The following is a 27,875-nucleotide window of genomic DNA, read 5'->3' on the forward strand; positions in this document are numbered from 1 at the left end:
ATCCGATCCATGGAAGGAAGTGGCCCGAAACAGGTCCAACAACGCGGGAAGTTGACGAAATTCCACCCAAGGAGGACGGGCCGAATTGCCAGAAGAGGCAACATGCAGATCACGTGTAAGTCGTTTGATTTTCGATAATTCTGGGGGGGGGGATCAATAAATGGGACCAAGTTTTGAAGAAATCAGAAGTTTGCGATCTTTTTATTTGCGGCACCGAAAGCCTATTAGACATTATGTTATATACAATATCTCACAAACGACCAAACACTAAGCTCTGTTAAAACGTCACAGAGATTTTTGAAAACTAAATCAAAAACTTCTCTAGTTTTCAGAAAGGGAAATGGATGGAAATGGACAGAAAACCTCGAGTTCTACAGAATTTTTTCGATGCATGTTAAAGCATTCCAATAATTTTCCATTGAAGGTTTCAAAACAAAAAGAAAAATTAGATGAAACGATCATAAATATTTTGATGTTAGAGTTCACGAGTGTCTGGTTAAGATTTCATTACAAATTTGGATAAAAAAAATGATTGTGGCAAACATGATTTTTCTTTGCGTACATTCGCTCAAAATTCTATTCAATCTACCCCGCTTAAATTCTGATTCCTCCCATAGAAGTTTTAAAACTTGACACATATTTGGTTTATTTTTATAAATTCTCAATCAATTTACAGCAAAATGTGTTTTGTCGTATTTGACATTTAATAACAGTTTGAATAAAAACCAGTTTAATCAGAGAGGTGTCAGGTGTCCTGATTTTTCAGGATTGGTCCTGATTTTCAAGAGACCGTCCTGAATTTTCAAAAACTCAAACTGATTGTTGAAAAATGGTCTTTAAAATGTCCTTAATTGCCTTGATTTTCAAAAATGCAAATTTTTAGTTAAATGATAATGATATCGAGCAAATCTGTTATAAAATAGTTGATCCCGTTGCTTCGATGTTTATCTCTGATTTAGACGATATTTGGGTAAGTGCTGTTTTTCGAAACAAAATGCAGGACAGCCAAGAAGCGTCTATTGTCCCTATAGAAATGCAATCTAAGCCGAGCTGCATATTGTTTTACATCAGTCTAGTGACGTCCTGAAAAATCCTTATGTTGTCTCCCCGGTGTCCTTATTTTTGACAAAACCATCTGGCACCCCTGAGCAAGGTTGCCGAAAAAAATTCTGTGTTTTTGAGAAAAAAAATCTGACTTTCTGTGATTTTACCCAAAAATTCTGTGATGGTTTTCTGTAACGCTATTTCCATAAATTTCATTCAAAATTCATGATGGGGTGGGTCTTTTTTACATTTTAGTTGTTGAAAATCAATTAACATAACCACCCTCATCATTTTTTCCTAAATCAAAGTAAAAAATCTCAATTTTATACTGTCTTCAAAAATAATAATTTTGGAAATCCAATCAAAACTCAATAATTCTGTGAAATCTGTGAATATTTCAAAATTCTGTGTTCTGTGACACAGATTCTGTGATGAAAATTTGCTCGAAATTCTGTGAAATTACAGATTTTTCTGTGATTTCGGCAACCTTGCCCCTGAGTCTAATGCACATTTCGCGAATCAACGTGGTATTGCTCTGTTTAGAAGTGTTTAGATATCTTCCGCCAGAGGTGCCACGGCATTAAGAATACAAATGTTAGCAAAACGCATGTGTGATTCTTACCTTTCTCAAACCTTAAGTACAGTTATGTTGATGTTCTTTAAATAGTGCGGTTTCTGTGGAAATTTTTGCAATGATCTGCCTAATTTCATGACAAATCCATTTTATTGCGATTTGGACCTTTTCCAAACTTTGCAAAAAAATTTATAGTGAGAATCGAACTCACTGCAACATCTCATCTCGGTTTTCCAGTCTGATATCTTACCCAGTGCATCATTCTGAGTAGGTTAGCAAACGAAAGTTTATTGTCATAGTCCTTCTGCTACTGCCTATTATCAAGAAAACGCACTGTGTTGACCGTCAGCCGTTTGGCCAGTGTTTTAATTTTATTTAAGTTTTTTTTTTTCAATCAGAAGAGCATATCAAAATTGCTTCTCAAACCCATCTCAATGAGATATTATTGCCTTATGCAGATGTAACATTTCTATAAAAATCTTCGTTATTGTCGTTTCCAAAAATAAACCTCATGTCGAGGGCTCAGGGTTGCAGTGGGTGATTCCCAGACATTGAATGACGCGGACACTAGCTCCCAAATTTTCGGGTGAGTTTTCTTGATCACTTTTCTATGGTCCAATGATGACAGAATTCCACTTGCAGTTCAAACAATTTATTGGCACATAAAACTACACTTTTATTTAAACTTGAAGACTTTAACGACTTAATTATAATTTATTTCTAAAACACTTAAAATATATTGAACTTTAAACAAATATTGTGGGACACTCTTCGGGCTGACCGTCTTGTCGTCGCGCTGGAACAATTACAAGTGATCGATGGGATGGCGGTTCGATATAACCAAGCCGATCTTTTGCGGTGCATAGCACGCGAAATCTCCCGCCAAGAAGTTCGCGGAATTCTATCACAATAGGCTGGAAATATTTCATGCGCCTCACGCGCCGTCGGTAGTCGCTTCGTCGATGGTTGCGCCGTCGGTGTTTGCTCCGTCGGTGATTGCGCCGTGTCGAATTCGCGCTGTCACCTCATTTGAAGCAAACAGTGATTTTTCCTTTCTCATTTTGCCTGTTTCGAAAACTTGTATTAGATTTTTATGCTCTCATTTCAAAGCATCAGGTATGGTTCTGTGGTGGCGTGCACGGCTCCCAACCGGTAGGTCGAGGTTCGAATCTCCTGGCTGTACCCAAATTTTTCAAGAGTTGTGCAAGTTTGAAGCATCCTCTACGCTACGGGCTGCAGCTCTACCTTGGACTCAAGTACTTGTATGCCAGGTTGCGAGGCCTCCTAATTCCAGCTTTCATATTTTGTTCAAAATTTGCAATTCTGGAAAAATTTGGGTACAGCCAGGAGATTCGAACCTCGACCTGCCGGTTAAAAGGCGCGCACGTTACGTGCCTGGTGCATTGGAATGGGAGCTTTAATATTCCAATAAAAGCGTTCGGAGTCTGAACATTGAGGCAGAAAAAACAACTGTAGGTTTCATTTTTATCCAAAACGACGAAAACGAAGATTTTGATATCAAAGCTATATCTCAATAAGATTATAATATCTCGTTGAGTTGGATTGGAAAAGTAGTTTTGATATGCTCTCCTGATCGGGATACACACAAAGCGCTTGGTACATCATTCGACAATATCGTTGCTGGCTGATTGTTTCCTCGCTGCTTTGTATTGTGATAGGATACGAGATATGTTTTGTTTGGTTTCTTCAGAAATATGCAATGCGATTGCGCTGGGAGGACAATGCCATTTATAGGAAAGCTCGTTTATGCCGGTCCGGCATAGAATCTTATCCCAATAATTCCACCTCAAAGCAAGTTCATTATCGGAGTAGTGCCTCATTTGTGGTGTGCAATTTTTGTTAGCGTTCTCAAGTTTGGTCGTATTTCTATCATAAGTCACTCGCTATTCGCGAGTAGCGATTAGAGAGTAGCGAGTAGCGCATAGCGAGAGACGAGTAGAATTTCAAGTCAAAAACTCAGTTAAACAAATGGAGTAACAAACTGTACAAGACCCCATAGAGGTGGTTTTAATTTCTCCGTGGTTCAAAAATACCCGTTTTAGATAATTTTATTGCTTGAAAACTTCATAATTCCTCAACTGTTCTTGTTTATCTGAATTTATTTGAATAATAGCCTAAATCTCTAGCGGTGTTCAACATTGCGATGTAAGCTGCCAGGATTTCTTGCCCAGTTGGAATAATCTCGTCAGCTGGCAGCACAAACAGGTTGGTACTGTTAGAAGGTCCTCGGAGCTCAAAAGTGTAAGCAACCGGAACTCCACATTCGACATACACCCAATCCACACTGTCACCGGAAAAAGGATAGATTGTTTCACTCATTGCTCCGGAAATATATTTTTGTCCGTTTTTTCGTAGGATGGCATTCGAACCACTCTCGCCGATGGCCTTTAAGTCTTCATAATTGAACACTTTTTCCGATGTGAATGCGTAAGGGAACATGATAAGCTGCGAAAACGAGTGCATCGAAAAATAGGTCCTTATTCGACTGGGCCCAACGTTTTCTTTGAGGAACTTTTGAATCGCTTGCGTTTCCAGTTCACTAGCTTCCACGTCGCCGGCAAAGTTATTGGCGCAAGGATCCGAGCTGGCACCGCTGCTGTTCCAATTGCTGGCGAAATTTCTATTGAGATCCACACCTTGACATAGGCCATGCGGTTTTCGGTTTTTGCGCCACAGCCTATCGGACTCAAAGGAATACTTGTAGCCATCCGGGTTGACCACCGGAAAAAAGAACCAATCGAAATTGTCAGCCAGGTTCCGTACTTCCGAAACGTTAGATGTCAACAGTTCGTTCAGTAGGTAAGTGCAAACGGCGGGACCAATCCACTCCCGGGCATGGATTCCGCACTCTACAAATACTGCGGTGTTTCCCTCCTTCTTGGAAAGTTTAATGCCTTTAATTAGATTGCTCTCGTAGCTCGCTCCAAGTGAGATGTTTGTTAGGAATGGGTATTTGGAAAGCAACAGGTCCAGCCACTGGTAGATCGTTTTCAAATGGAAGTAATGGGTCCAATCGAACTGTTCCGGGGGAGTTTCTTCGGCTTTCATAGTGAGCTGTTCCCGATCAATCAACTCTTGAATGTTGTTCAGCTACAACAAAATAATAACGATTTTCAAACATCTGTTTAAATAGATAACAAATAAAAACTTGTTCTCAAAACGCCATGTTAACAAACGCTTGATTGGTGAATGAACAATTATATTAAACCTTGACCTACCAGAACAGTGCCTTCGATTTTAAATCGATCCATCAAATCGACCATTTCGGCAATCTTGTGAGACCCCATAATGATGGTCAGGGTTTGGTTCAGGTTTCTAGGATAACCGATAAATTCATAGCCATCGCTACGATTTGCCAGTTCCTGCATAATCAAAACCTGCCGTTCCGTTTCCAACTTCACACGAATCACCCGGAAGTGGTCGTAGCGAGCTTTATTGCCCGCTACAGAATTCGAACCGGATCCAGCAACACTTTTGAAAGTCCTAAGCAACAGAGCGACACTTACGAATGCTCCTACCAGAATCAGCCCCACAATCGCCAGTACCAGCCGATTTGGTACTGGCATATTGAATTTTCTCGGATGGCAAAGTTTGGTGTGGAACTTGCCGAATTGAAACTTCTACCGGTACTGACATGAATTAGATTTGCCTAATGATTTTGTCTGTTATTTGCTGATCAAATAGATTCAAGGTAAATGTAACACGGGAAAAAAACCTCCTAGATGCACATATCTTGGCGCCTGTCTATAAAAGAGATGATTGTTTGTACCAATGGAATTACATCTTTTCACAAATATTTTGACTTTAAGAGCCTACTAATCGAGTTCAGTTTCTAGTCGGCTTTCTGAAGAAACCTTTTTTACTGAATTTGAATAAAATTGATTATTTGACTCACCAAGTTTGTGCTCGATTGCTGAAATAACACGCAGGCGAAACGATAACCGCGAATTATGCAGACTTAAATATTATATCATATCGTATACGTTTACGCACTAAGATTGTTAATATTCCGTTCAGGATCATGACTTTTGTAGGTTACAGAGGAGATAAAAAAAGACAAAAAGTTCCATTATTATGAATATGCAGAACCAACAGGCGGACAAGGAAAATGATTGTTAACACGGATAAAATGAATTAACACGGTTTTCGCGAATTAGCTCATGTCTCAGGTCTCATGTCTCAGGTCTCAGGCCTCAGGTCTCAGGTCTCATTTCTCCTGCCTCATGTCTCATATCTTATGTCTCATGTTTCATGTCTCAAGTCTCAGGTCTCAGGTCTCACGGGGCTTGTAATAAAGCTCAGTTGGCAAGTCAGTTGCTTTCTGAGCCGATGTTCGTGAGTTCGAGCCCAAGAGTAAACATCGATCACAATTGTACCGGATAAGTTTTTTAATAACTGTCCGCCAACTGCATCGTTGATGTAAGTGGCGAATGACATAAAGATGATAAAGCGACTATAATCGAAACAAAAAATAAGTATCAGGTCTAATGTCTCAGGTCTCAGGTCTCAGGTCTCAGGTCTCAGGTCTCAGGTCTCATGTCTCATGTCTCATGTCTCATGTCTCATATCTCATGTCTCATGTCGAATGTATCATGTATCATGTCTCATGTCTCATGTCTCATGTCTCATGTCTCATGTCTCATGTCTCATGTCTCATGTCTCATGTCTCATGTCTCATGTCTCATGTCTCATGTCTCATGTCTCATGTCTCATGTCTCATGTCTCATGTCTCATGTCTCATGTCTCATGTCTCATGTCTCATGTCTCATGTCTCATGTCTCATGTCTCATGTCTCATGTCTCATGTCTCATGTCTCATGTCTCATGTCTCATGTCTCATGTCTCATGTCTCATGTCTCATGTCTCATGTCTCATGTCTCATGCCTAGGTGTCATGTCTCAGGTCTCATGTCTCAAGTCAGATGTCTCAGGTCTCATGCCTCCTGTCTCATGTCTCATGTCTCATGTCTCATATTTTATGTCTCATGTCTCATGTCTCAGCTCTCATGTCTCAAGTCTCAGGTCTTAGGTCTCAGGTCTCAGATCTCAGGTCTCAGGTCTCAGGTCTCAGGTCTCAGGTCTCAGGTCTCAGGTCTCAGGTCTCAGGTCTCAGGTCTCAGGTCTCAGGTCTCAGGTCTCATGTTTCAGGTCTCAGGTCTCAGGTCCCATGTCCCAGGTCTCATGTTTTATGTCTCAGGTCTCAGGTCTAATGTCCCATGTCTTAGGTCTCATGTCTCAGGTCTCAGGTCTAAGGTCTCAGATCTCAGGTCTCAGTTGTCATGTATTAAGTCTCAGGTCTCAGGTCTCAGGTGTCAGGTGTCAGGTGTAAGGTGTCAGGTGTCAGGTCTCAGATCTCAGGTCTCAGTTGTCATGTTTCAAGTCTCAGGTCTCAGATCTCAGGTCTCAGTTGTCATGTTTCAAGTCTCAGGTCTCAGGTCTCAGGTGTCAGGTCTAAAGTCTTTGCACGGTTTTTTACGCAGTACGTATATCAGTGTAAAAAAGACCTTGGTGTACTTCGATTGTAGAACTTTTTGTTTGTTTGTTGTTTTGACGAATTAAGGCGCATTTCGTTATTATCGCGTGCTGTTCGTAGTTTTTTTTATTTTCCTTTCTGAGTTTCTCTAGCACAAACATCCATCCTTAAATACTTTTCAGTGACATTTTCTATTGTGAAATTGACCACTAATTGATTATAGACATAGCCAGTGGCCTTGGCTTAGAGGCTAGAGCGTAAGTCTTCTTAGCCAGAGATCATGAGAACGAATCTCGGTCATGGCATACATTGTTTTGCTTCTGAAGGTTAGCGGGTTTTGCATTTAAATCATGGTTGTAGCCACTTTTGGAAATTTGTACGCTTGAGTACATAAATATGATTGGAAACATAACGTTGCACTTAGAATCTCTAGGGTGAACTAATGTAAAAAGTAAGGTTGTACTCAGGATTTAACGTATGTGTGTGCTCCTTAAATGCTAAACCGAACACTGGCCACTTATTAATAGTGACAGTGTATCTGCGAGCAGGCGCGGTCCTATGGAGGGGGTGATCGGGGTGATCCCCCCTCCCCCCCCCCCAAGCGTCAAAAAATCGTTACAAAATACTCACAAACGCTGGAATTTCTAGAAAAACTTTGAACTTTTCCTAGTGGGTGTTCATTCGAATTTTCTAAATTTTCCACTCCGTGGGGATTATTATTAATAAATTTTTTTTATTATTTTTTCTTACATTCTTAAAATTGGAACAATTGGTACAACTAAAACAGTTGTTTGTTTTCTAATCGACGTTTTTCGGCGAGTTTTAGAAAATAAAAATAAAACGTTTTTACCAGTTGTCCAGACGTTTCGAGCTACTCTGGCTTTCGCTCCTCTTCAGTGGACACTAAAAATATATTTTGAAATTTAATCCTAACTTAATTAACAAATTTTAAAAATAAATCTTACAATTTTCTGGCCTTCGCCGAAAAACGTCGATTAAAAAACAAACAATTCATCGCGGCGATAAATCAAAAATCAACACTGAAACAGTTGTAACTTGCAATTCCCTAGACCTATTTTCACCGAGTTACTTTTGTTAAGGCACAGTGTTTAATTCGAATTTGCTGACAATATATGTATCATTTATACATTTTTATACATTCATATCTATTCAATTTTCTAAAAATATCAAAAATACTTCTTTTAAATTAGAGGTGATGAACAAAATCCGATAAAAATTGAGTTCAGGAATGTACCAAAAACAGTTTTTTAAAACATTGGCTCCAAAAACTTGCATCACTCGACTATTTTCTCGGGAATATGGCAATCGCTCAATCTATTTTTCTAATTTTTGTTCAACACAGCTGGAGTTTCAAATTCACAACAATTATATCACCGATACTGCAGCTGATCCACACAATAATAATTAAAATTTTAAGTAGAAATTCAGATTAATAATTTAAGTTGAAAATCCACCCTGAATTAGAAAGTTGTGTTATTTCAATCAAAACGAACACACACATATAGGATCTCAGTGAAACTTCATGTTTCTTTGAAAAGATCTAAATTCTACTTAAGACTAAGCCGTACATCTTTCAAGGATATAATGGCTAGCATTTTTGCTAATGCTAACACCACCAACCCACAGAAAGAGTACTATGTTTGCCGTGACCAAGACTTGATCTCATGACCTCTGGCTTAGAAGACTTGAACGCTATCCTCTAGACCACGGTCGGCGGCTCAAATTGCAATTGCAATTGATTTGGACTTTTTATTGAAAAATATTATAAACTATGAGAAATTAACACTTTATTCGTTTTTTATATTTTAAATTATACAATAAGTTTGAAAATATTGAGTGCATGAAGCAAAAATGTATTCAACACTTTTTTACTAAATCATTCTTATCAAATTTGTAACTATTTCTTTCGACTCAGTTCCAATAAATTTTAAAATATATGAGAGCTAGAAATTCAAGAGAAAACAAATGAAGTTCCGAAAGCTGCATATCTAAGAATTTGATTTTGGTGATTTTGTTCTAGAGTTAAATTTATATTTAGAAATTAAAGAATCGAAACAAGACTTTATATTTATTCGTTTTTTCGAATCACGATTCAGCAATGTACTTCAGAAAAATAATAAAATATTCAGTTTTAAATTCAAAGCAATTGTTAACATTTTCTCATTTTTCAAACATTTAGGATTTTCAAAGGTATTGTGGCTTAACGAGAATCACTAAAACTTTAGTGAGAGTTTTGCGGTGATATATAGATACTCAAGAAAAATATTGCAGATAACTTGAGATTTTTTTCACAATTCTTCTATAAAAATGTGTGTATTTTTTCATTTGTAAAATTACATTTATATCGAAAGATTCTTTAAAGAGCCCTTGCATTGATAATTTTTAAATTGCTCTATATACAAATGACGAAAATTATCTTTTTATCAATGATTGTTTGCAACGAGTATTAAAGATTCGCAGATTGTTTTATAAAAGGAAGTTGTTTAAAAGGATATTACAATAAGTATGTAGAGAAAATTTGTTGAACTTCTGTAATATCAATTTTTTTAAATACAAACCTCTAATTTAGTTAAATGAAATTTGAAGGGAAGAGGAGAAGCAGTGCGCATCATAGTCGTGTAATAATTTTTTTTTTATTAAAGTGTATCTCATTAAGTTCATCCATTACTTTGATGATTTATCTCTTAGATAAAAAAAATAGTTTGAATCATTACAAATTTTATGCTGATATGAAATATTTTTTCTAGAACCCAGTATCAGCCTCGGTTTTTTTTTATCTAAATGTTACACTACTTCAAAAGGGTATTTATAAATTCACATGGCCACAGAATTTACATTTTTTATATGAAAAGAATTGAAGAGCTAATTTTGATTTTTGTTGGTGCCCTAAATTATTTTGAAATAGGTAAAAAAAATATTTAAGAAAATTCTGTACTTTTCTTACAAAACTTTCAAACATTACAATTCAAACTCGAAATAAGGATTCATATCACATTTCTTTCCCCAAGAACGCAAGTAATGGGAAAAAAATATTGAAGTTTTCTGTTTGTTTACTGTTCCCAATTCTGTAAAATAATAGACTTTTAACGAATGTGTACAGAAGTAATGACTACACTGAATTTAAGATACCTCTCAAAGCAGAAACCAAATCGTTTTTCAGACTTCAGCAATTTTTTTGAATGAAATAAAATCTTTGATTTTAAAAACTTTCTTTAGTAATATCAGAAGTACTTGTCTTTTCGAATTATCAAAAATGGTAGATTTGCTTTAGATCATTCATCATCATAAAAGTATTATTCCTTAATTGAATAAAGTATAATAAACCAATTCAGAATCAGTTTGTTTTTTCATGTTAACTTGTAAGTTCTTCAGTTATCAATGATTGTTTTCACTCAAAACTGATTTATTTTAAAACTCCATATCATCAAAACGAGAGGTGATAAACAAAATTGAGAGAAGATTCGAGTTCAGCGTACCAAAATCCACTAGATCAATCATTAAATCATAGACACCAAAATGCTATCTCTTGAATTATTTTGGTAAGACGTTTTTATTACAAAAAATCTTTTTCAAATGTTAAAAATATTTTTTTTTCCTTTTCATATTATATTTTTGATTTATGAAGAGTTTAATCACTTTGATATTGTTTGTTAATTTAATTTATCGTTCTTATCGATGAATATTAAAAGAACATAACTAAGAACATTTCAAAATTATGAAAATTCTTGTCAAATAGAAAGATGGAAGAAATGTGGATATTGAAAATGAGAGAGTATAATTTTAAGTATAAGTATAAGATTAAAAAAAAAATTAACAAATAAATAAATAAAAGGGAACAAATTTTCATTTTCATTGTATTGAAATAAAAGTGCCGTGAATAAAAAAAATATCATGAAATGGGCTTGTGATATGGCTCTGTTGGTAAGTCAGTTGCATAATGAGCCGATATCCGTTGACTCATTCTCAACACCATTGCTCATGCTTGCTGATCTTATCTATCCGTCTACAATTTTTATTACTTTCATTTGATTCCTATTAGAAGGCTCATTTCACCGAAATTCCATTAATCATTCAATTTTTTTTTGTTTTCTGAAACCTCATCCTCTTGGAAGAATATTAATCGAAGTTTTTTAATGAGAATAAACTAAGTTTCTTGCATTTGCCCTTTCCAGGGCTGGATATTCCAATGGATGGCGAACAAATATTCAGAGATTGAAATTTGTAACTATAACTTTGCTTAAAAATTTAAAAGATATTTGCTTTGTTTTTTTTTCAATATTTATGATAAAACTTGAAACTCCATGTTTTTATTGTCCTTTTTTTGGTATTGTTATTATTTCTAACAAAATTAGAAATTCGAAACCCCCCACCCATGGACGTGCCCTTCGCACGGGTCTGGTGTGCAGCAAATATAAGTCTCATTTGAAACTGCAACCAAGCAACCCCCCCCCCCCCCCCCCCCCCCAAACCTCGCACTCTCCAAATGAACGTTTTTGCCATATATTTACCCTATTGACTGATTTTTGAAAATCTGGAAAATCACCCTCTTCCCCCCCCCCCCCCCAAGAGCGAGCTCTAGGACCGTCCCTGTATGCGAGCATATTGTTTAGGAATCAACTAAGTTGCTATAAAACATAGAGCCACCCCAGCGACTTAACACGAAGTGAGTTCTATCCTGAGAACTCACTCTCAATAACCGATAGCTTATAATCGTGCACACTTAATCTTTTCTCCTGTGATCGGAACGATTTTGTCCTGTATTTTCAACAGCTGAAATTACAGGACAAATCTCGGGACAGAAAAAGTGCTCAGGAAAACAACTGTCAAATCGACCTGTGAGTTCGAAAAGGCGTTCTCCCGAGATTTTCGGTTAATTGAGAAATCTATTCCCTCGCTTTTTATTTCGTTTTTATTTTTAAAATAAATCCCAAATGCACTATTAGATAACAAAAACAATTGCTAGGCAAATAGATTGAAATTTATTTTGAAATATTTATCAATACATTTTTTCTCATTTTAAAGTATTGTTAAGCTATGTGGACACATCTTAACCGCAACACAAAACACAGGCGGGACACTTAATCTGTAAATAAAAACATATTGTTAAAATATTTACGAAATTGCTTGTTGACACTTATGCATACCAAGACGCCGTGCGAACCTGGCATTCAAGACCTTGGATTCCGGGGTGGTGGCCAAGGTTGCCGAAAAAAATTCTGTGTCTTGACGAAAAAAAATTCTGACTTTCTGTGATTTTACCCAAAAATTCTGTGATGGTTTTCTGTGATGCGTTTTCCATTAACTTCATACAAAAGTGATGTCAAATTGTGTCTTTTTTACATTTTACTTAAGAAAAATCAATTTACATTACCAATTTCATAATATTTTTCCAATCGAAAGATAATAATCCGAAATTTTAATTGACATAAAAAATTAAATTTCGAAAAAAAACTTCCACATTTAAAAATTCTGTGAAATCTGTGTATATTCCTAAAATTCTGTGTTCTGTGACACAGATTCTGTGATGAAAATTGGCTCAAAATTCTGTGAAATTGTAGATTTTTCTGTGATTTCGGCAACCTTGGTGGTGGCCTATAAGATCCCACACCGGCGGAAAGCATCTTGCGTCCAATCAGCCTCAATCTGGAAAGCTACAATAATGAACTTTGCGAATCAAATCAACAATGAAGTTTAATTGTATTCTTTAAAATTACTCACAATCTGATCCGGATGATGCACACGGATTTTAATCCAATTCGTCAGTGGATCCATACTTCCTGCCAAACTTTCTGCAACTCTCGCCAACAGAACGACTGTTAATTTACCGCCCGAGCAGAAACTATACAGTACAGTGTACATGATAGAAAAGAAAAAACTATAAAAAAAACGCGACAGAAAACGGTTGACAGCTGAAGGTGGCTAAAGTTTTACGGTGATACAGGACGGTTGTTCGAGTTCCTGTGCATTCATAAAAATGTTGTCCCAGATTTCAGGGGAGATGAAGCGTCCCGGGATTTGGGAGGATTCCCATACGAACTTCGAACAATTTAAGCAACTTCCCTGTGGTTCGGAGAGTCATTCTCCCGATGCGAAAATTTGCAATCTTAGTGTGTGTACTTGTTTTGATAGAAGCAAAAAATCAGTTTGCAGCTGTAGGAAATGATAGTGCATGTAAATATAAATTAGAATATAAACATGACTAGATCTGGGGTAGAGTGTAACATCGGCTGGTGAGAGAAAGAGATCGCGAGAGGTTTCGTGCTTGATACGATTGAGAAGAACCGAAGATTCATTCGTATAACCAACGTTGTAAAAAAATGTCGCGTTGTATTCAGCTTGAAATTTTAATTTCCAAATTTATGAAGACTAACACCATTTATTCAAAAACCATGATGTTTTAGGTCATTCAAATATCGCCAATTTGTTGCGCCAATTATGTGACTTACATGACAAATACACAGTATTTAAAGTTGGATTACTCAAAGTTTGATAAAAACTGCATTTTTATAAGAGTTTTTCATGTTTATTCTTTAAAACATTATTGCTTATTCGTGCGCTTTTGATATGTTCACTATGCTTTTAAGCAAATTGTAGTTATGCATATGCTTGCCTACCGTCCAGGAGTTCATTGCATACTCAAAGGCGCTAATTTTTAACGAAAAATTCAACATTAAACAAAAGAAGCAAAACTGAAGTGTTGTGCAACGAATGCATAAAACGTTGGATCACTTGATTCTATAAGAATACAATCTTCATGTATCGGAAGAAATAAGTTAGTTTTTATGTGAAAATTTTATTCAATTCCTTTCACCAAAAAAATAGTACATATCGTGAAATTTCAGAAAAAGAAGAGTACGCTCAATTTTCGATCGAAAAAGAGTACATGTACTCTTAAAAGAGTACGTATGGTATCCCTACCTAAGACTAATCGATTTCGCCGCTCCCGAATGAATGGCCGTACGTAGTACGTTTTTTCAGCACCAGCTTCGACACAAGTACACCTGGAGATCACCGTACCAAACGCAATCACAGATCGAACACGTTTTGATTGACAGCCGGCACTTCTCGGACATCATCGACGTCAGATCCTGTCGAGGCGCCAACAGCGAGTCAGACCATTATCTAGTGATGGTGAAGAACGCATCCCGCAAAGGCTTCGTGCCGCAATCCGAAATGTGCCGGGATAAGGACGGAGGCATCTTGAAGGTCAATCGTGAGGTAATCAAAAGGTGGAAGCAGCACTTCGATGAACACCTCAACGGCGCACATCCATGAAACCAAGACGGTAAGGGACGCTGGCGTAGCCAACGTCGTTGGAGCCACTTCCAACGATGAGTGAAGTTTTAAGGAAGCCATCAGGTCAGCTGCATAAAGACAAAACGGTTGGGAAGGCGAGCTATGGAAAATTATGGACGAGAACGACTTTTCCGGGAAGTTCACTGACCAAGGCGACGATGGACGGAACGCAGTGCTGTGTGCGGATTTCGAGTGAAAAGTCGTGTTTATTCGAATCACACAGGAGGCTTCGACGTGGCGCTATAAGGTGTTACTCGACGAGTGGTGGGCGAAATGTGTGGCACAATTTTCAAGAGATCCAGTCAACTTACTTATTTGGTTTGTCGACGACACTGATATAGTCGGCAGATCATCTGCGGCGATGGAGCAGATCTACCACAGACTGAAAGGCGAAGCAGGAAGGATTGGGTTGATGATTAATACGTCCAAGAAGAAGTATATGCTGGCCTGAGGATCCGAGACCGACCAAACCCACTTGTCTAGTAAAAACAAGGTCACGATGGACGGCGACGACCTGGAGGTAGCCAAAGATATGGTCTATCACGGCTCACTGGTGATCGCAGAAAATGACACCAGTCGTGAGATTCGGCGGTGAATGATCAGTGAAAGTCGTGCCTACTATGGACTCCACAAGCAACTGCAGTCAAGAAGACTTAGCACTCGCACAAAGCTAAACCTGTACACAACGCTCATTAGACCGGTTGTTCTCTACGGGCACGAGCCATGGATATTGCTCGAGGAGGGCCTGCGCACATTCGGAGTATTCGAGCGACGAGTGTTAAAACCCGTCTTTGGCGGCGTGCGCGAGAACGGAGTGTGGAGGCGAAGTATGAACCACGATCTCGCATAACTCTACGGCGAAGTATCCAGAAGGTGGTGAAGCCTAGCTGGATACGCTGGGCAGCATATGTTGCGAGAATGCCGGACCACGGTCGTGCAAAACAGGTATTCGCTGCCAATCCGGTAAGAACAAGACGACCAGGGGCGCAACGAGCGAAGTGGTTAGACCAAGTGGAGCGTAATCTGGCGTATGTGGGATTCCCGAGTGCTGGAGAACGGTTGCTATGGACCGAGGAATTTTGTTCATCAGGTTATGTCGTTAGACGGAACACCATATAAATAAAAATAAATAAATAAGGCGCTAGAGTTTGAGATTCGGGAACGAAGTGGAAATGGATTGGACACACTCTGCGAAAAAAAGAGAACGAGATTTGGAGAAAGGCGCTCGAGTGGAATCCAGGAGGACATCGGAGAAGAGGCAGGCCCATAAGCTAGTGACAGCGAAGCCTAGCCGTCGAAATTCGAACTTTCGACGAGAATACTGGGATCAAGTGAAGACGCTGGCTCTGGATCGTCGGTAGTGAAGGCCTTTTACCACGGCCCTATGTGCCGGAAAATCGACGCGAGATCATTAAGTATCGTTAAGTATCGTATCTCGAAGTTTGTTTCTCTGTGTATCGAAGTATATCTGCAGTTTTATTAAACTTTTTAGTTTATGAATTTGAAATTTCGAAACTTTGAATAACGAATCCCGATTTTAAGCATCAGCAAAGCATGGTCACATTTGATGTGAAGTAATTCAAAACTAAGAAATCTAATTAATAATCATCATCATTGTCACGCATCGCCCCCAGATGCAACCCAGAGTTGAAGGAAATAAATGAAACCACCTACACACATCGCACTGTGTATTGAGTCGGTTGGTGGAAAACGTAAACATGTCAATGTGATTAAAAATAGGGACAATGCATTGCTGGCGGCAAGGCAATGTTTGTCCCCGTGAATATCTTCGCGTTAATTGAGCGCAAAATGATTTGTTTTGTTTCGGTTTGTGGTGTGGGTGCGTATTTTCCTTTTTGCAGGTGCACTAGGTTGTGTTCCGATGCAATGATACGGATGCTGAAATTAATAACGGTTTGCTTTCTTTCTGATGAATGAGGGCAATCATCGTTCATAATAACAAAACTTTATTTCTTAAAGCTACAGTTCCCCTTTTTGATCCACTGCTGAGTAATAGCCCAGATTCCTTGCAGTATTCAGCATTGCTATATAAGCTGCAAGGATTTCTTGCCCAGTTGGAATGATTTCTTCTGCAGGCAGCACAAACAGGTTGGTACTCTCGGGAGGTCCCCGAAGCTCAAAAGTGTAAGCAACCGGAACTCCACATTCGGCATACACCCAATCCACACTGTCCCCGGATGAAGGATAGATCGTTTCAATCATGGCGCCGGAAACGTACTTCTGTCCGTGCGTTCGCAAGATGGCTTCCGATCCACTCTCTCCGATGGCCTTCAAGTCTTCATAGTTGTTCACTTTATCCGTTGTATACCCATATGGGAACATGATAAGTTGCGAAAATGAGTGCATCGAGAAGTAAGTCTTAATCCGACTGGGCCCAACGTTTTCCTTCAGGAATTTCTGCAAAACTTGTGTTTCCGGTTCACTAGCTTCAGCCCCTCCAGCAAAATCGTAAGCGCAAGGATCCGAGCTAGCCCCGATTCCGTTCCAATCGCTGGCGAAATTTCGATTGAGATCCACACCACGACACAAACCATAAGGTTTGCGATTTTTGCGCCATAGTCGATCGGACTCGAAAGTGTATTTGTAGCCATCTGGATTTACCACCGGAAAGAAGAACCAATCGAAATTGTCGGCTAGGTCTCGTACTTCCGGAACCTCGGACGTCAACAGTTCATTCAGTAGATAAGTGCAAACAGCCGGACTAATCCACTCCCGGGCATGAATTCCACATTCAACAAATACGGCGGTGTTTCCCTCCTTCTTGGACATTTTAATACCCTTGATAAGATTGCTTTCGTAGCTCGCTTGCAATGGGATTACCGTCAGGAATGGATATTTGGAAGCCTGTAGATCCAGCCACTTGTGGATTGTATCCAAATGGAAGTAATGAATCCAATCGAACTGCTCCGGTGGAGTTCCTTTGGCTTTAATCGTGGCTTGCTCCCGATCGATGAGGTCTTGAATGTTGTTGAGCTGTAAATTAAAAAAAAAAATCGGGATCAAAACATTGTACTTTGGAATTTGGACGTTGGTAACATATGACCCGATTTTTTGTCATTTTTATATTTTTTGCCATATTTGTAGTTTTTGTAATTCTCATCATTTGTTAAAAATTAAACTTTGTTTTGAAGCTTCATAAAATATTTGTGATGTGTCCATTTTTTATTCTATTCTGGCTACCCTTATGACGATGTGTAATTTCCTTAGCTCTTAATTGAAGAGGTGATTAATATGCCAAAATTAAATTCTATTTTGTTTTTTAAGACAAGCACCGTCTTAGCCGATTTATGCTTTATTGACTGGATAAACGTGGACAACTTAAGATTAACATTTAACACCTAGTACCGAGATGGGAATCTAACCCATGTCATCAGTGGACCCTCGGCAGTGGACCTCTTGGCATCGAGACGGACGTATTAACCCTAATCCGCTCTTGGGTGTCGAACTCAAAATTCGTCAAAAATTCTGCGTTTCGTTTTTGGAAAATCTAAAAATGCAAAATTGTGCCAAATTACGTAAACTTTCCATCTTTCTTTCAAAATTTATCTGGTATGACCAAAACAATTTCGACGATTTTTGTGATCTTAAAAAAAAAAATTAAGAAAACATATCCTAATGTGCAACGTACAGCTTCTAACTCCAGCTTTCTTAGATACTAAGCGAAATTTTTTTAGTATTTCCGAAGCATGGTTTTTGGATATTTTTTCTAAGAATTTGAATAGCGGGGTTACGAGGTGTTCATAACTAAAAATTTTGTAAAAATTGGTTAGAGGGATATATTGATTTTAGTCAGGAGTGTCGATTTGACACTCCAGGGACTGTGATGGGTAAAAATTTCAGGGACGGATAGGAGTTAAACTAACGTTTTGTCTTTTGTGCGTTTGAGTCTAAGCTAATCAGTATGCGTGCAAGTGCTAGATTTTTCAGTTGCGATATGGTGCTTACACAGCTTGGCTCTATGTTGCTTTAATCCTCTCTATAAATTATTTTCAACTGAATATAAATATATTGCGGACAAAATACCAGATATCTCGTTTTTCGCTTGCGGCGAATTTGCTCCATACAGATGCATAGCTCAAATGTTATTTATTAAATCACTAAAATATATTCTACAAAATTGAACACAACACTTTCGGTAACTCAAAGATTCTAAATTTGTAGAATTTGTATAATTTTATTTTGAGATATAACCCAGTAAACACTTTTGTGGCTAAATGCTCATGCTGTTTTGATATACGTTCCATATTTATTATAGAATGATCGTATGAAAGTTGAAAAAAAATGCATTTGTCTACCAAAGTGGAGGCAATATACACACACAAATTTCATTCCTTCCTAAAGCGACGAAAACTACACCAATTCGACGTTATCCGACACCTTATTCGTACCTATCGGAAGAATGCAAAAGAGCGCAAGATTTTGCTCTCATAGCTTCGAATCGTTACCAAAGAAAATATTTTGCAGTTCTCTCATTAGTCAATATAACTCAATTCCCATCTAATTTTTAGCCATCTGGATGCATTGCTGGTTGACGATGATTACAAACATGGCAGACTTTCTATCATATCCGATTTAAACTGATTTCAGACGCCATTTAGTACGATCTTTTCGTTATGCAGTTGAAATACAACACCATTGTAAACGACTTAAATAGTCATTTCAATCAGGTACGATTTCATATTTGCTGGGAGAATGCCGCGTATTGGTGTTTTTTGGCTTCGATCTCTTCGTGATCCTTAATGTGTTTAGTGGATGAAATCAATATCAGTAAATCATTCCATGAACAGGAAAGATGTTCCAATGTTGGGCACATTGACTGAAAAATTGACATTGTTTGGTTTTTTTTACTGCCGAAAATAGCACTAAAAATTTCGGAAGTAATTCGTTGAGACCTGAATTAGCGCAATGCGTTTTAATCTTGTAAAGCAATTATTATGGGAATTTAATTTGGATTTTTATTCATATTTATGTTTAACTGGTCTGTCTTCCACTCAGAGTTTTAATTTTTTTTTTGCAGTCAATTTTAATCTTTCATGACCCAACTTTAATTCAAAGATACTGCCTATTTCTATAAATTTATTTTGCTACCGTCAAATCTTAAAATTGAAGTTTTGAGTTTATTGAATTCGTTGAGAAAGATATTTATGTATTGAAAATCGGAAAGTTTGCAATGTCTGAAAAGTGTAAAAGTCACTTAAACTGATTTGGCTTCAAAGGACGACTTTTTATTAGATTTGATTGAAATCCTTCATTTCGACCATTAACTTTACATTGTATACAAAGAATATAAAAATTGTTCCGAAAACCCCCTGTTTTTCAAATTTCCCGACGAATCCTGAAGAAATGTATCTCATGTCATTAACAGCAAAACTCTTGTCTCGATGATAATATTGTCAATATATATTGTACTCGAATTGCTGGATTTTTCAGCATTCGGTCGTGTTCTTGTCATTTTTGCTAAAAAATCAGCAAGCGGTTTTCAAATTTTGGACTTTCCAGCAATTGATTTAGTTTGCCGAAAAATCAGCAATCGAGTTGTCAATTTGGAGTTTGTTTTTTTTTTTCGTACACTGAAGCAAAGTGAGAGTCTATTTTACGAATTTTGGTTAGATTAATATGATTATTTTCCTCTATATTCTAGCAACCAGATATCAAGTCAAGGGTATGTTTTTATAGGACAGATAGATATTCTATAAAAGATTCTAATCAAAACTATTTTTACAGGTGGCGGATGATCAACACTTTGGCACAAAGCTGCCAGCCCAGAGCCGGTGTTATAGAATATTGAAAAAAAATATCGTGTTTCAGGAAATAAATATCCCTTTATTGAAAAAAAAGGAAGGAAATAATTGTTTTTATTGCTTTTTATATGCACATCCAGTAATCAAAATTTAATTTTGAATTGAAATATAAATTTGATACTAAATACAGCCGGTTGTGTTGAAAAAAATGGCTGGTTTCCAGAAATCTGGACTGCTGATTTTCCAGCAATTTGAATTGCTGATTTTCCAGCAATTTGAATTGCTGAAAACCAGCACTAACGTTTGCTGTTTTTTCAGCAATTTCAATTGCTGGATATTTTGTTGGAAAGTCAGCTGGTTTCCAGCAAAAAAAAATTACTGTGTAGGTATAAAAAAAAAGCAAAATATTTGGCGAATAAGGTCAAAACACTCCACTCAGATGGCCCTGGTTAAATTCAGCGGCACACTTGAGTTTATGAGGAAACTTTACGTAATAACGTAATATCCCAAGCAACCAAAAGTCACATATTTACTTGAATGAAGGCATTGAATGTTACATTTTGGCTGACAAAGAGAATCAACTGCCCAATTCCCTTAAGTGAACTTTATGTACTCATTAATGTACTTGAAAGTTGCAAAAGTGATTAATATGTACGTTGTATGTGACTTGTTTTGCCCAGTTCCCATGAGTGAACTATACGTACTCATTAACGAACTTGAAAGTTGCAAAAGTGAACTATACGTACGTTACACGGGACTTAAGTCACATAAAGGGCACAAAATTGCTCAAAACGAGATTTGGTAAGTCACATAAGGGCACAAAATTGCTTAAAACGGGATTTGGTAAGTCACAAAAAGTGCATTGATGTGCTTTCAACATCAAATCACCACTTCGAGTTTTAGTTTCAGTTAGAACAACATCTAGGCGTGGTCTAGTGGTAGCGTGTTCGATTCTCACCACGAAGGTTGGGTTCGATCCCCAAGCCGGGCAAGTTTATTTTTAATAAATACACCGGTACAGAACATTGTAAATAATCAAGAGAGGGTGATATGAACCGAAATTCAATCAATCAATTTGTGTACTTCTTGACAAATTTGAAGAATACTACCAATACGTTCCAAACCAATGTTTAAACTCTATGATTGATTTTCTCGAAGACCCCGAGTTATTATAAATTTAAGAAAAAAGTTATATAAAAAAGTTTTATAATTGTTTGCAATTTTTTTTATAATTCACGAAAAACGAGAATTTTCATCAATTTTAAATTCAACACAGGCCATTTCACGTAACGGCCTGTGTAGAATTTAAAATTGGTAAAAATTCTCGTTTTTCGTAAATTATAGAAAAAATTTCAAACAATTATAAAACTTTGAAAACTTTTTTCTTAAATTTATAATAACTCGGGGTCTTCGAGAAAATCAATCATAGATTTTAAACATTTGTTTGGAACGTATTGGTAGTATTCTTCAAATTTGTCAAGAAGTACACAAATTGATTGATTGAATTTCGTTTCATATCACCTTCTCTTGATTATTTACAAGAAGTGAAAGACAAAATCTGAAAAATGTTTTTAACGCAGGACGCCAAAATCCTACAAAATTAGTTATTCCGAAGTAACCATAAGCAGTAATGCTTTGCATTATTATAGCTTTCTACCAGCATCAGATATTAGAATTATACCACTCTTTAAAAATGCATCTAGCATTTATCAGCTTTTCACAGTCCTTTTGAGCATAGCTCTAAACGAGAATAACAAAAACTTAGCATTAAATTGGCATTACATCCCAAGCAACCAAAAGTCGCGTTTTTACTTAAAAATGGAACTCCGAAGTTAACATTTGGCTGAAAAAATGTTTTACGGGAACTTCAGGTAACTCTTGTCGCGTTAAAGTTACTCAGGAACTTCCATCGCCCTTTGAAAGGTTAAATAATCGATAATGGAACTTCTTTCAAGAAGGTCGATAACGTTCGCGTAACATTCTAAAACGCATCATTAAGATACTTGAAGGTGTTTTAAAGAACCTATATGGGAATTCTAAGCGACATATCAAAAATTTCTGTCAATTTTTTGTCATGGTATTTGTTTTGTTTGTATCTGTACTAACATTTACAAATGGAATTCAAGATTTTTTTCGAATATTTCTTATAGATGTTAAAGATATTCGAATAAATTTTTGATGATGCGAATTTTTGTTACTATTCATATTGTGTACTGAATGTCCTTGAAACGAAATAAGGTACAATCTATTGACCAAACTATTCAATCATCTCAAATGACATTAAGTTTAAATACTAATTATTACAGTGGCAATAAACTATTGCCGGATTGGTTGAGATGCTGGTAGAGAGCAGCTTTTCAATTTTCTAGACGTAAGCAGCTTTTGTATTCAAAACAATATAATTAAAACCAATGAGATAGACCATGATAGACCGGCAACCTAGCAATTTGACATCTGGTTGTCAGAGCAATCTGTCAATCGGTTTTGTTTTCGGCGCGTAGAAGCTTCTTGACATTCTCTTAGAAGCTGAATAGCGTTCTCTACAGCCACCTAAACGAACTTGAAAGTAGCTTTAAGAACTTTAATTTTGGGCTGATTAGCATTCTCTTCAGACACAAACGAGAGCTGATTAAGCTTCTATGGAACCTTTTTAAGGGAATTCTGGTTGCTTGAGATAAGCTTGCTTTTGTACTTCTTAGCACTTGGTAAGCACTACAGTGGCGTCAGGTCAAGGCACATCCCAAGCAACCAAAAGTTCGGATATCACTTAATGATCGAACTCGTAAGTTCACAAAGAGCTGTACAAAAGTTTTGGTGAACTTTTTTACTGTTGAAAATGCTATTTCGAGGTCCATGGAACTTCATTCTTTATTAAGTTCAACTTAAACTCAAAAATAGCTTTAAAGTACTGTTTTGGCTTCTGTTTCTACTTTCTGGGAACTTTAAAGTTGTTATGAAGAAACACAATCTACTTGTTACGAACTTCTCATTTTTTTTTTTAAAGACATAGGGGAGGAGCGGGCTATATGCGCCTATTAAGCAGAACACTGATTTAATCAAATATCACTTTGAATATGTGAACAAAAACTATATACACGTGTTCAGGCATCTGTTTTCTATACATTGGAGTAATTTTTATGTTTAAATTTTCTTCTGTTTCCAAGAAAATGATTTTATTATAAGTGTTGTCTAAAATGCCGAACCTCAAACCGTGCGGGCTAAATGCGCCTATTTATGTTTTGAACAAAATTTCTGTTTTTTTAGCAATATTTCCGTATAATTTCATTGAAACTGCTAGAAAGTGAAAACTTCCGTACGACAAAGCTGAGGTTTTATAAAAATCTATGTTTATTATAATTTTATGGAATAAAACAAAAGTTAGGGTTGCCATACTATGGAGGCAGTCCATCCATGAGAAAAACTTTATCAAATGTGTTTTTAGATCTTCAATTCTCTCTTAAGATGTTATTCAGAGCTTAGATATGAAGGTTCAATGATAAAAATCATTTATTTATTATATTTAACCTGTTATTTTAGGATGGAGGCATTTTACAAACATGATGGGGGCATACAAAAACGCTCTATTATTCCACTATATAATCATTATTAAACCTCCACAAAAGCTGAAATATGTTTAGTTTCTTAAGTTCATTTGAGTAAGAAACAAAAACCATCCTCGTTTTTGTTTTAAGCTACTTTACGTATAATTTTTAAAAGTCGAAATATTACATCAAAATGTATCAAAACCTTGTATGATTTTTTAAATTTTTTTGAGTTTGTAAATTCATAAAATTCTTTCTTGCCTTATGTTCTAAGCGTATCGCCCTCAAAATGCATTGGTCAGATAAGCTGTCTAGTCAGCCATTTCATCAAACAGCCGTAGGGTCATTTAACCCGATAGGCCCATTTAGGAAACCTTTCCCCTACACCGTCTTAGCCGATTTAGGCTCTACAGACTGAATAAATGACGTGGACAACTTAAGATTAACATTTAACACCCAGTACCGAGATGGGAATCGAACCCATGCCATCTGTGGACCAGCGCTTACCGTGTAACCACGCTATCCACTCGACCACCGAGACGTCAAGTAGCTATCAAAGGGTTGCAAGTCTTTTTGTACAGCTCAATAGTTCGTTAAAAATCATTGTACTCTTTTGTAAACTTGAACGTTTTTAATTAGTTTCAACTGGCGTTCAAAAGCAACTTCGCAATATAGGAACATTGAAGTAGATTTAAAGGCTTAATTCTACTTGTTACGAACTTTAACACGTGTTTGCATAAATAAACACATCGTTACTTGGGAAACGATAATGTGAAGTACACATTTAGTTCCGGAAGAACTTTTTAACAACTTTAAAGTGGGAATAAAGTAGAAATTAAGAACCTGAAAGTCGTTTTAAAGAAAATCATCACATCAAGTAAAATCTTTGCCTGCTCATGATGTTCATATAGAGCTGCAAGTATGGAGCTCGATTTTCAAGCGGTGAGCTCGGGTTCGAGGCTTGGTAAAAACATGTTATTTAGATGTCAGTTAGTAACAAGTATGGTTGATTAATATGAACCAAAAAATTTGCAGCGGACTTGATAAGGCATTGAAGGAACGAAAGAGAATTTCTTTCGATTTTTTGTTCTTTTTTGGAGCTGATTGGAAGTTGTTTAACAATTTATGCGAACTTTTCGTCAACTTTACAGTTCGATTAGCTACTTAAAAATTGAGCTGAAAAAAAATTGTATGAGCATACTCGATTAAGCTGATCAAACCTGATAGAGGAATTTTATCCGAACTTTTGGTTGCTTGGGATTAGCATTAAATGATGCTGAATCGATGCAAATTCAGGGCAACGGTTGCTTAAAGTTTGATTCATATTGAGCCTTTTTTTCAAAGATTTAACGCGGACTTATAGATCCACAAACAACCCGATCAGGAGAGCATATCAAAATAAGAATTTATATCTTTTTCAGCGAGAATATTGTTCTCATAATTTTCGACTCATTGTTTCTTGAATCTTGGTTTTGTCTTATTTTGATTGGCATTCTTGAATAGGATTGAACTCACTTTCAACGATAAAGAATTTGTTTCAGATTGTTATAATATATTATAAACGTATCTTATTCTCATATGCATATAACTTTCCATGAAACACGGGCATCGAAGTCAACGGCCCAAATCGTACTTAAATGAGTTTCGCTCAGCAGATTCATAAAATTGAAACAAATTTTTGGGAAACAAAAATGGAGCATGGTTTTAGCAAATAGTGTGGGTTACTGACATTCCTCTAGAAATTTTTCTCGATCCATTCATATCTTGATAAGTTATAATTTTGATAGGATTTGTTCTGCCTAATATCAAACTATGCTATCTGAACCAGATATGATCTTGATGGGAGCATATCAAAAACTGATATAATTAAGCTATGATCGCATAGATTTTTTGATTTGAGATATTTTAACATCCTACGAGTACTGATTTACGGTTGTACTCCATTTACCCGAAAACCATTGCCCAGAATGAAAAATCCCCAGAATTTCAGTCGCCAGAAAGAACCATTCCCCAGACGAACCATTCCCCAGAAAAATTTTCGACAGAATGTATGTACCATTTCCCAGAAATTTTTTCACCAGAATGAACCATTTACCAGAATTTTTTTTGCCAGAAGAACCATTTCCCAGAAAATTGAAAACATTTATCCTAACTAGAAATTATTAAAAAAAATGGGGTTTCATAACTTTATTCTTTTGCGGCAAGGCCGCTACCAACGAGGGTGACGGGGCTGAGACGGCACAAAGCCACCGAAGCTCCCAAATCCGAGGTGGCCGCCAACCCGCCGTCGGAAGCGGCGCACCCATTACATTGGTCTAGGTCTGCCGGGGCTTCCTAGGTCTGCGTGAAAGCTAGGGGTGATCCCTTAGCCCCGTCCGCAACGCGACAGCGTGAAGGACAATATTTCTTTTAAGTTCGAACGCGCAGCGTGAGGAGTCGGATACCAAAACGGCTTTCAAAGGACCATGGTTGGCATTGAATTAATTCAAGTACCCAAACCACAAAAACTAATATCGGTTATGAAATAATTTTAGTTGGAAACTTTCATTGGGTTCATTTGAAAAATCATTTTGAAAAATTTAATTTCGAATCATATGGAATTTACAAGAATTCATTAGATTTAACAGCACAAAAATAAAAAAATAAATGCAAGAGGAAATAATCTGGGATTTGTATCATTCTGGGAAATGTTCTATTCCGGGGAAAAAAATTCTGGGATATGTTCCATCCTGGGAAAAAAATTCTGGTAAATGGTGCATTCTGGGAAATTTTTTTCTGGGAAATGGTTCATTCTGGGGTTTGATTTCGGGTATTTATCATTCTGGGGAAAAGTCATTCTGGGCAATAGTTTTCAGGTAAATGGGATACAATTCTGATTTACAACTCATTTAGATAGAAAAAAAGTATTAAAATGTCTCATCTTGATATAATTATGTATTTCCCTCCTGATCGGGAAAGTCACTGAAAAATGTCCGAGCCATAGTGTCATGAGTTTGATACCAGATCATCTCCAACCAAAAAAAATTAAAAAATCATGTAGGAAATTCAACCCAAGAGATCCGTTTAATATGCTAATACGAATATAAACAAAAGAAATATTCAGTGTCATGGCAGAGAAATGAGGCCGAAAAAATCGAAAAAATGATTTTCCCAGTATTTTGCCCGCCAATGCTGTAGCCTCAACTAATGCTAATACAGTGCTTTTACCAGTTTCTGCACTAAAGCAGCAGTTAATTTCGCCAAACCTGGCTCACAGAGCTAATGCACATATTCAAGATGTATAACTGACGTTAGAGCAGAATTGCTGCTAGTTTTTAGTGCTTACGATTATTTGGGTTGCAACAAAGGCACCAAAAGTGCTGGTCCCTTGTGATAATTCATACATTGGCGATGATGATAGAATTTAAATAAAATAAAGATAATCGAAGCTGTCACTCTTCCAGAAATTATTTTAAAAATTATTCGAAAACAGTCAACACTTATTTTTTTTGTTTTGTTTTATCATTTTTTTTTTCTAAGCAAAAAAAATTCTTCATTCGTTCGAAAAAAACCTATCCAATCTTAAACGAATTTCCTAGTTGTTCAAATTGCGAATTTTAGAATCCGTATTTTAGAGTTTAAGGTGGTTAATGTTTTACTGGTGTTCAATATCTAGTGCTTCTACCCTATACAGTAGTGTCAACTTCATAAAAGCTACTCACCAAAACCGTTCCCCGGATATCGAATCGATCCAGCAGATCGGCCATCTCGGCAATCTTCTGCGGTCCCACCATGATGGTCAGATTCTGGTTCGGGTGCCTGGCGTGGCCCATGAAGGCATAACTGTCGCTCCGGTTCTCCAGTTCCTGCATCGCGGTCACTTGCTGTTCCGTTTCCAACCATACCCTAACCAACCGGAAATGGTCGTATCGGGCTCGGTTATCCGGTGCCGTTTCATCTCGAGAATCACATCCCCAGACGAGAGTTGCTAAGAAAAGGACGGCCACTGCAGGTACAATCCGATTAAGTAACTGCATTCTGAAGATGGTGCAGTCGTTTTAAACTACAGTCATTTGCTAGGAAAGCCGGTCTCGATCAGGACTTGTCTGAATGGAACTTGCACCGGCACTGAGGATGAATATTGGTTTACCTAGTGCCATTGAAC

At 37.1% G+C, this 27,875-nt stretch overlaps 2 protein-coding genes across 2 annotated transcripts; both read right to left on the reverse strand.

Annotated features, from left to right (window-relative positions):
- Positions 1-3,678: 3,678 nt before the first annotated feature.
- LOC129739554 (zinc carboxypeptidase-like) lies at positions 3,679-5,394 on the reverse strand. The gene is made up of 2 exons (XM_055731033.1): positions 4,858-5,394; positions 3,679-4,729 (listed from the first exon to the last, which is right to left on the reverse strand). The coding sequence occupies exons 1-2, from the start codon at positions 5,203-5,205 to the stop codon at positions 3,728-3,730; spliced, it is 1,350 nt and encodes a 449-aa protein (XP_055587008.1). The 5' UTR covers positions 5,206-5,394; the 3' UTR covers positions 3,679-3,727.
- A 10,983-nt stretch (positions 5,395-16,377) lies between these two features.
- LOC129739350 (zinc carboxypeptidase-like) lies at positions 16,378-27,842 on the reverse strand. Its single transcript, XM_055730757.1, has 2 exons — positions 27,433-27,842; positions 16,378-17,421 (listed from the first exon to the last, which is right to left on the reverse strand). The coding sequence occupies exons 1-2, from the start codon at positions 27,745-27,747 to the stop codon at positions 16,408-16,410; spliced, it is 1,329 nt and encodes a 442-aa protein (XP_055586732.1). The 5' UTR covers positions 27,748-27,842; the 3' UTR covers positions 16,378-16,407.
- Positions 27,843-27,875: the final 33 nt, after the last annotated feature.

The sequence above is a fragment of the Uranotaenia lowii genome, chromosome 1 (assembly GCF_029784155.1).
Source record: "Uranotaenia lowii strain MFRU-FL chromosome 1, ASM2978415v1, whole genome shotgun sequence".
Lineage (NCBI taxonomy): Eukaryota > Metazoa > Arthropoda > Insecta > Diptera > Culicidae > Uranotaenia > Uranotaenia lowii.

Bases quoted from the DNA above. Each gene is read 5' to 3' on its own strand.
- LOC129739554 (XM_055731033.1), bottom strand. From the start codon at position 5,205: ATGCCAGTACCAAATCGGCTGGTACTGGCGATTGTGGGGCTGATTCTG. The intron at 4,730-4,857 runs GTAGGTCAAGGT...ATTTTGTTGTAG, and splicing joins AAATCGAAGGCACTGTTCTG to CTGAACAACATTCAAGAGTT.
- LOC129739350 (XM_055730757.1), bottom strand. From the start codon at position 27,747: ATGCAGTTACTTAATCGGATTGTACCTGCAGTGGCCGTCCTTTTCTTA. The intron at 17,422-27,432 runs GTGAGTAGCTTT...TTTAATTTACAG, and splicing joins ATATCCGGGGAACGGTTTTG to CTCAACAACATTCAAGACCT.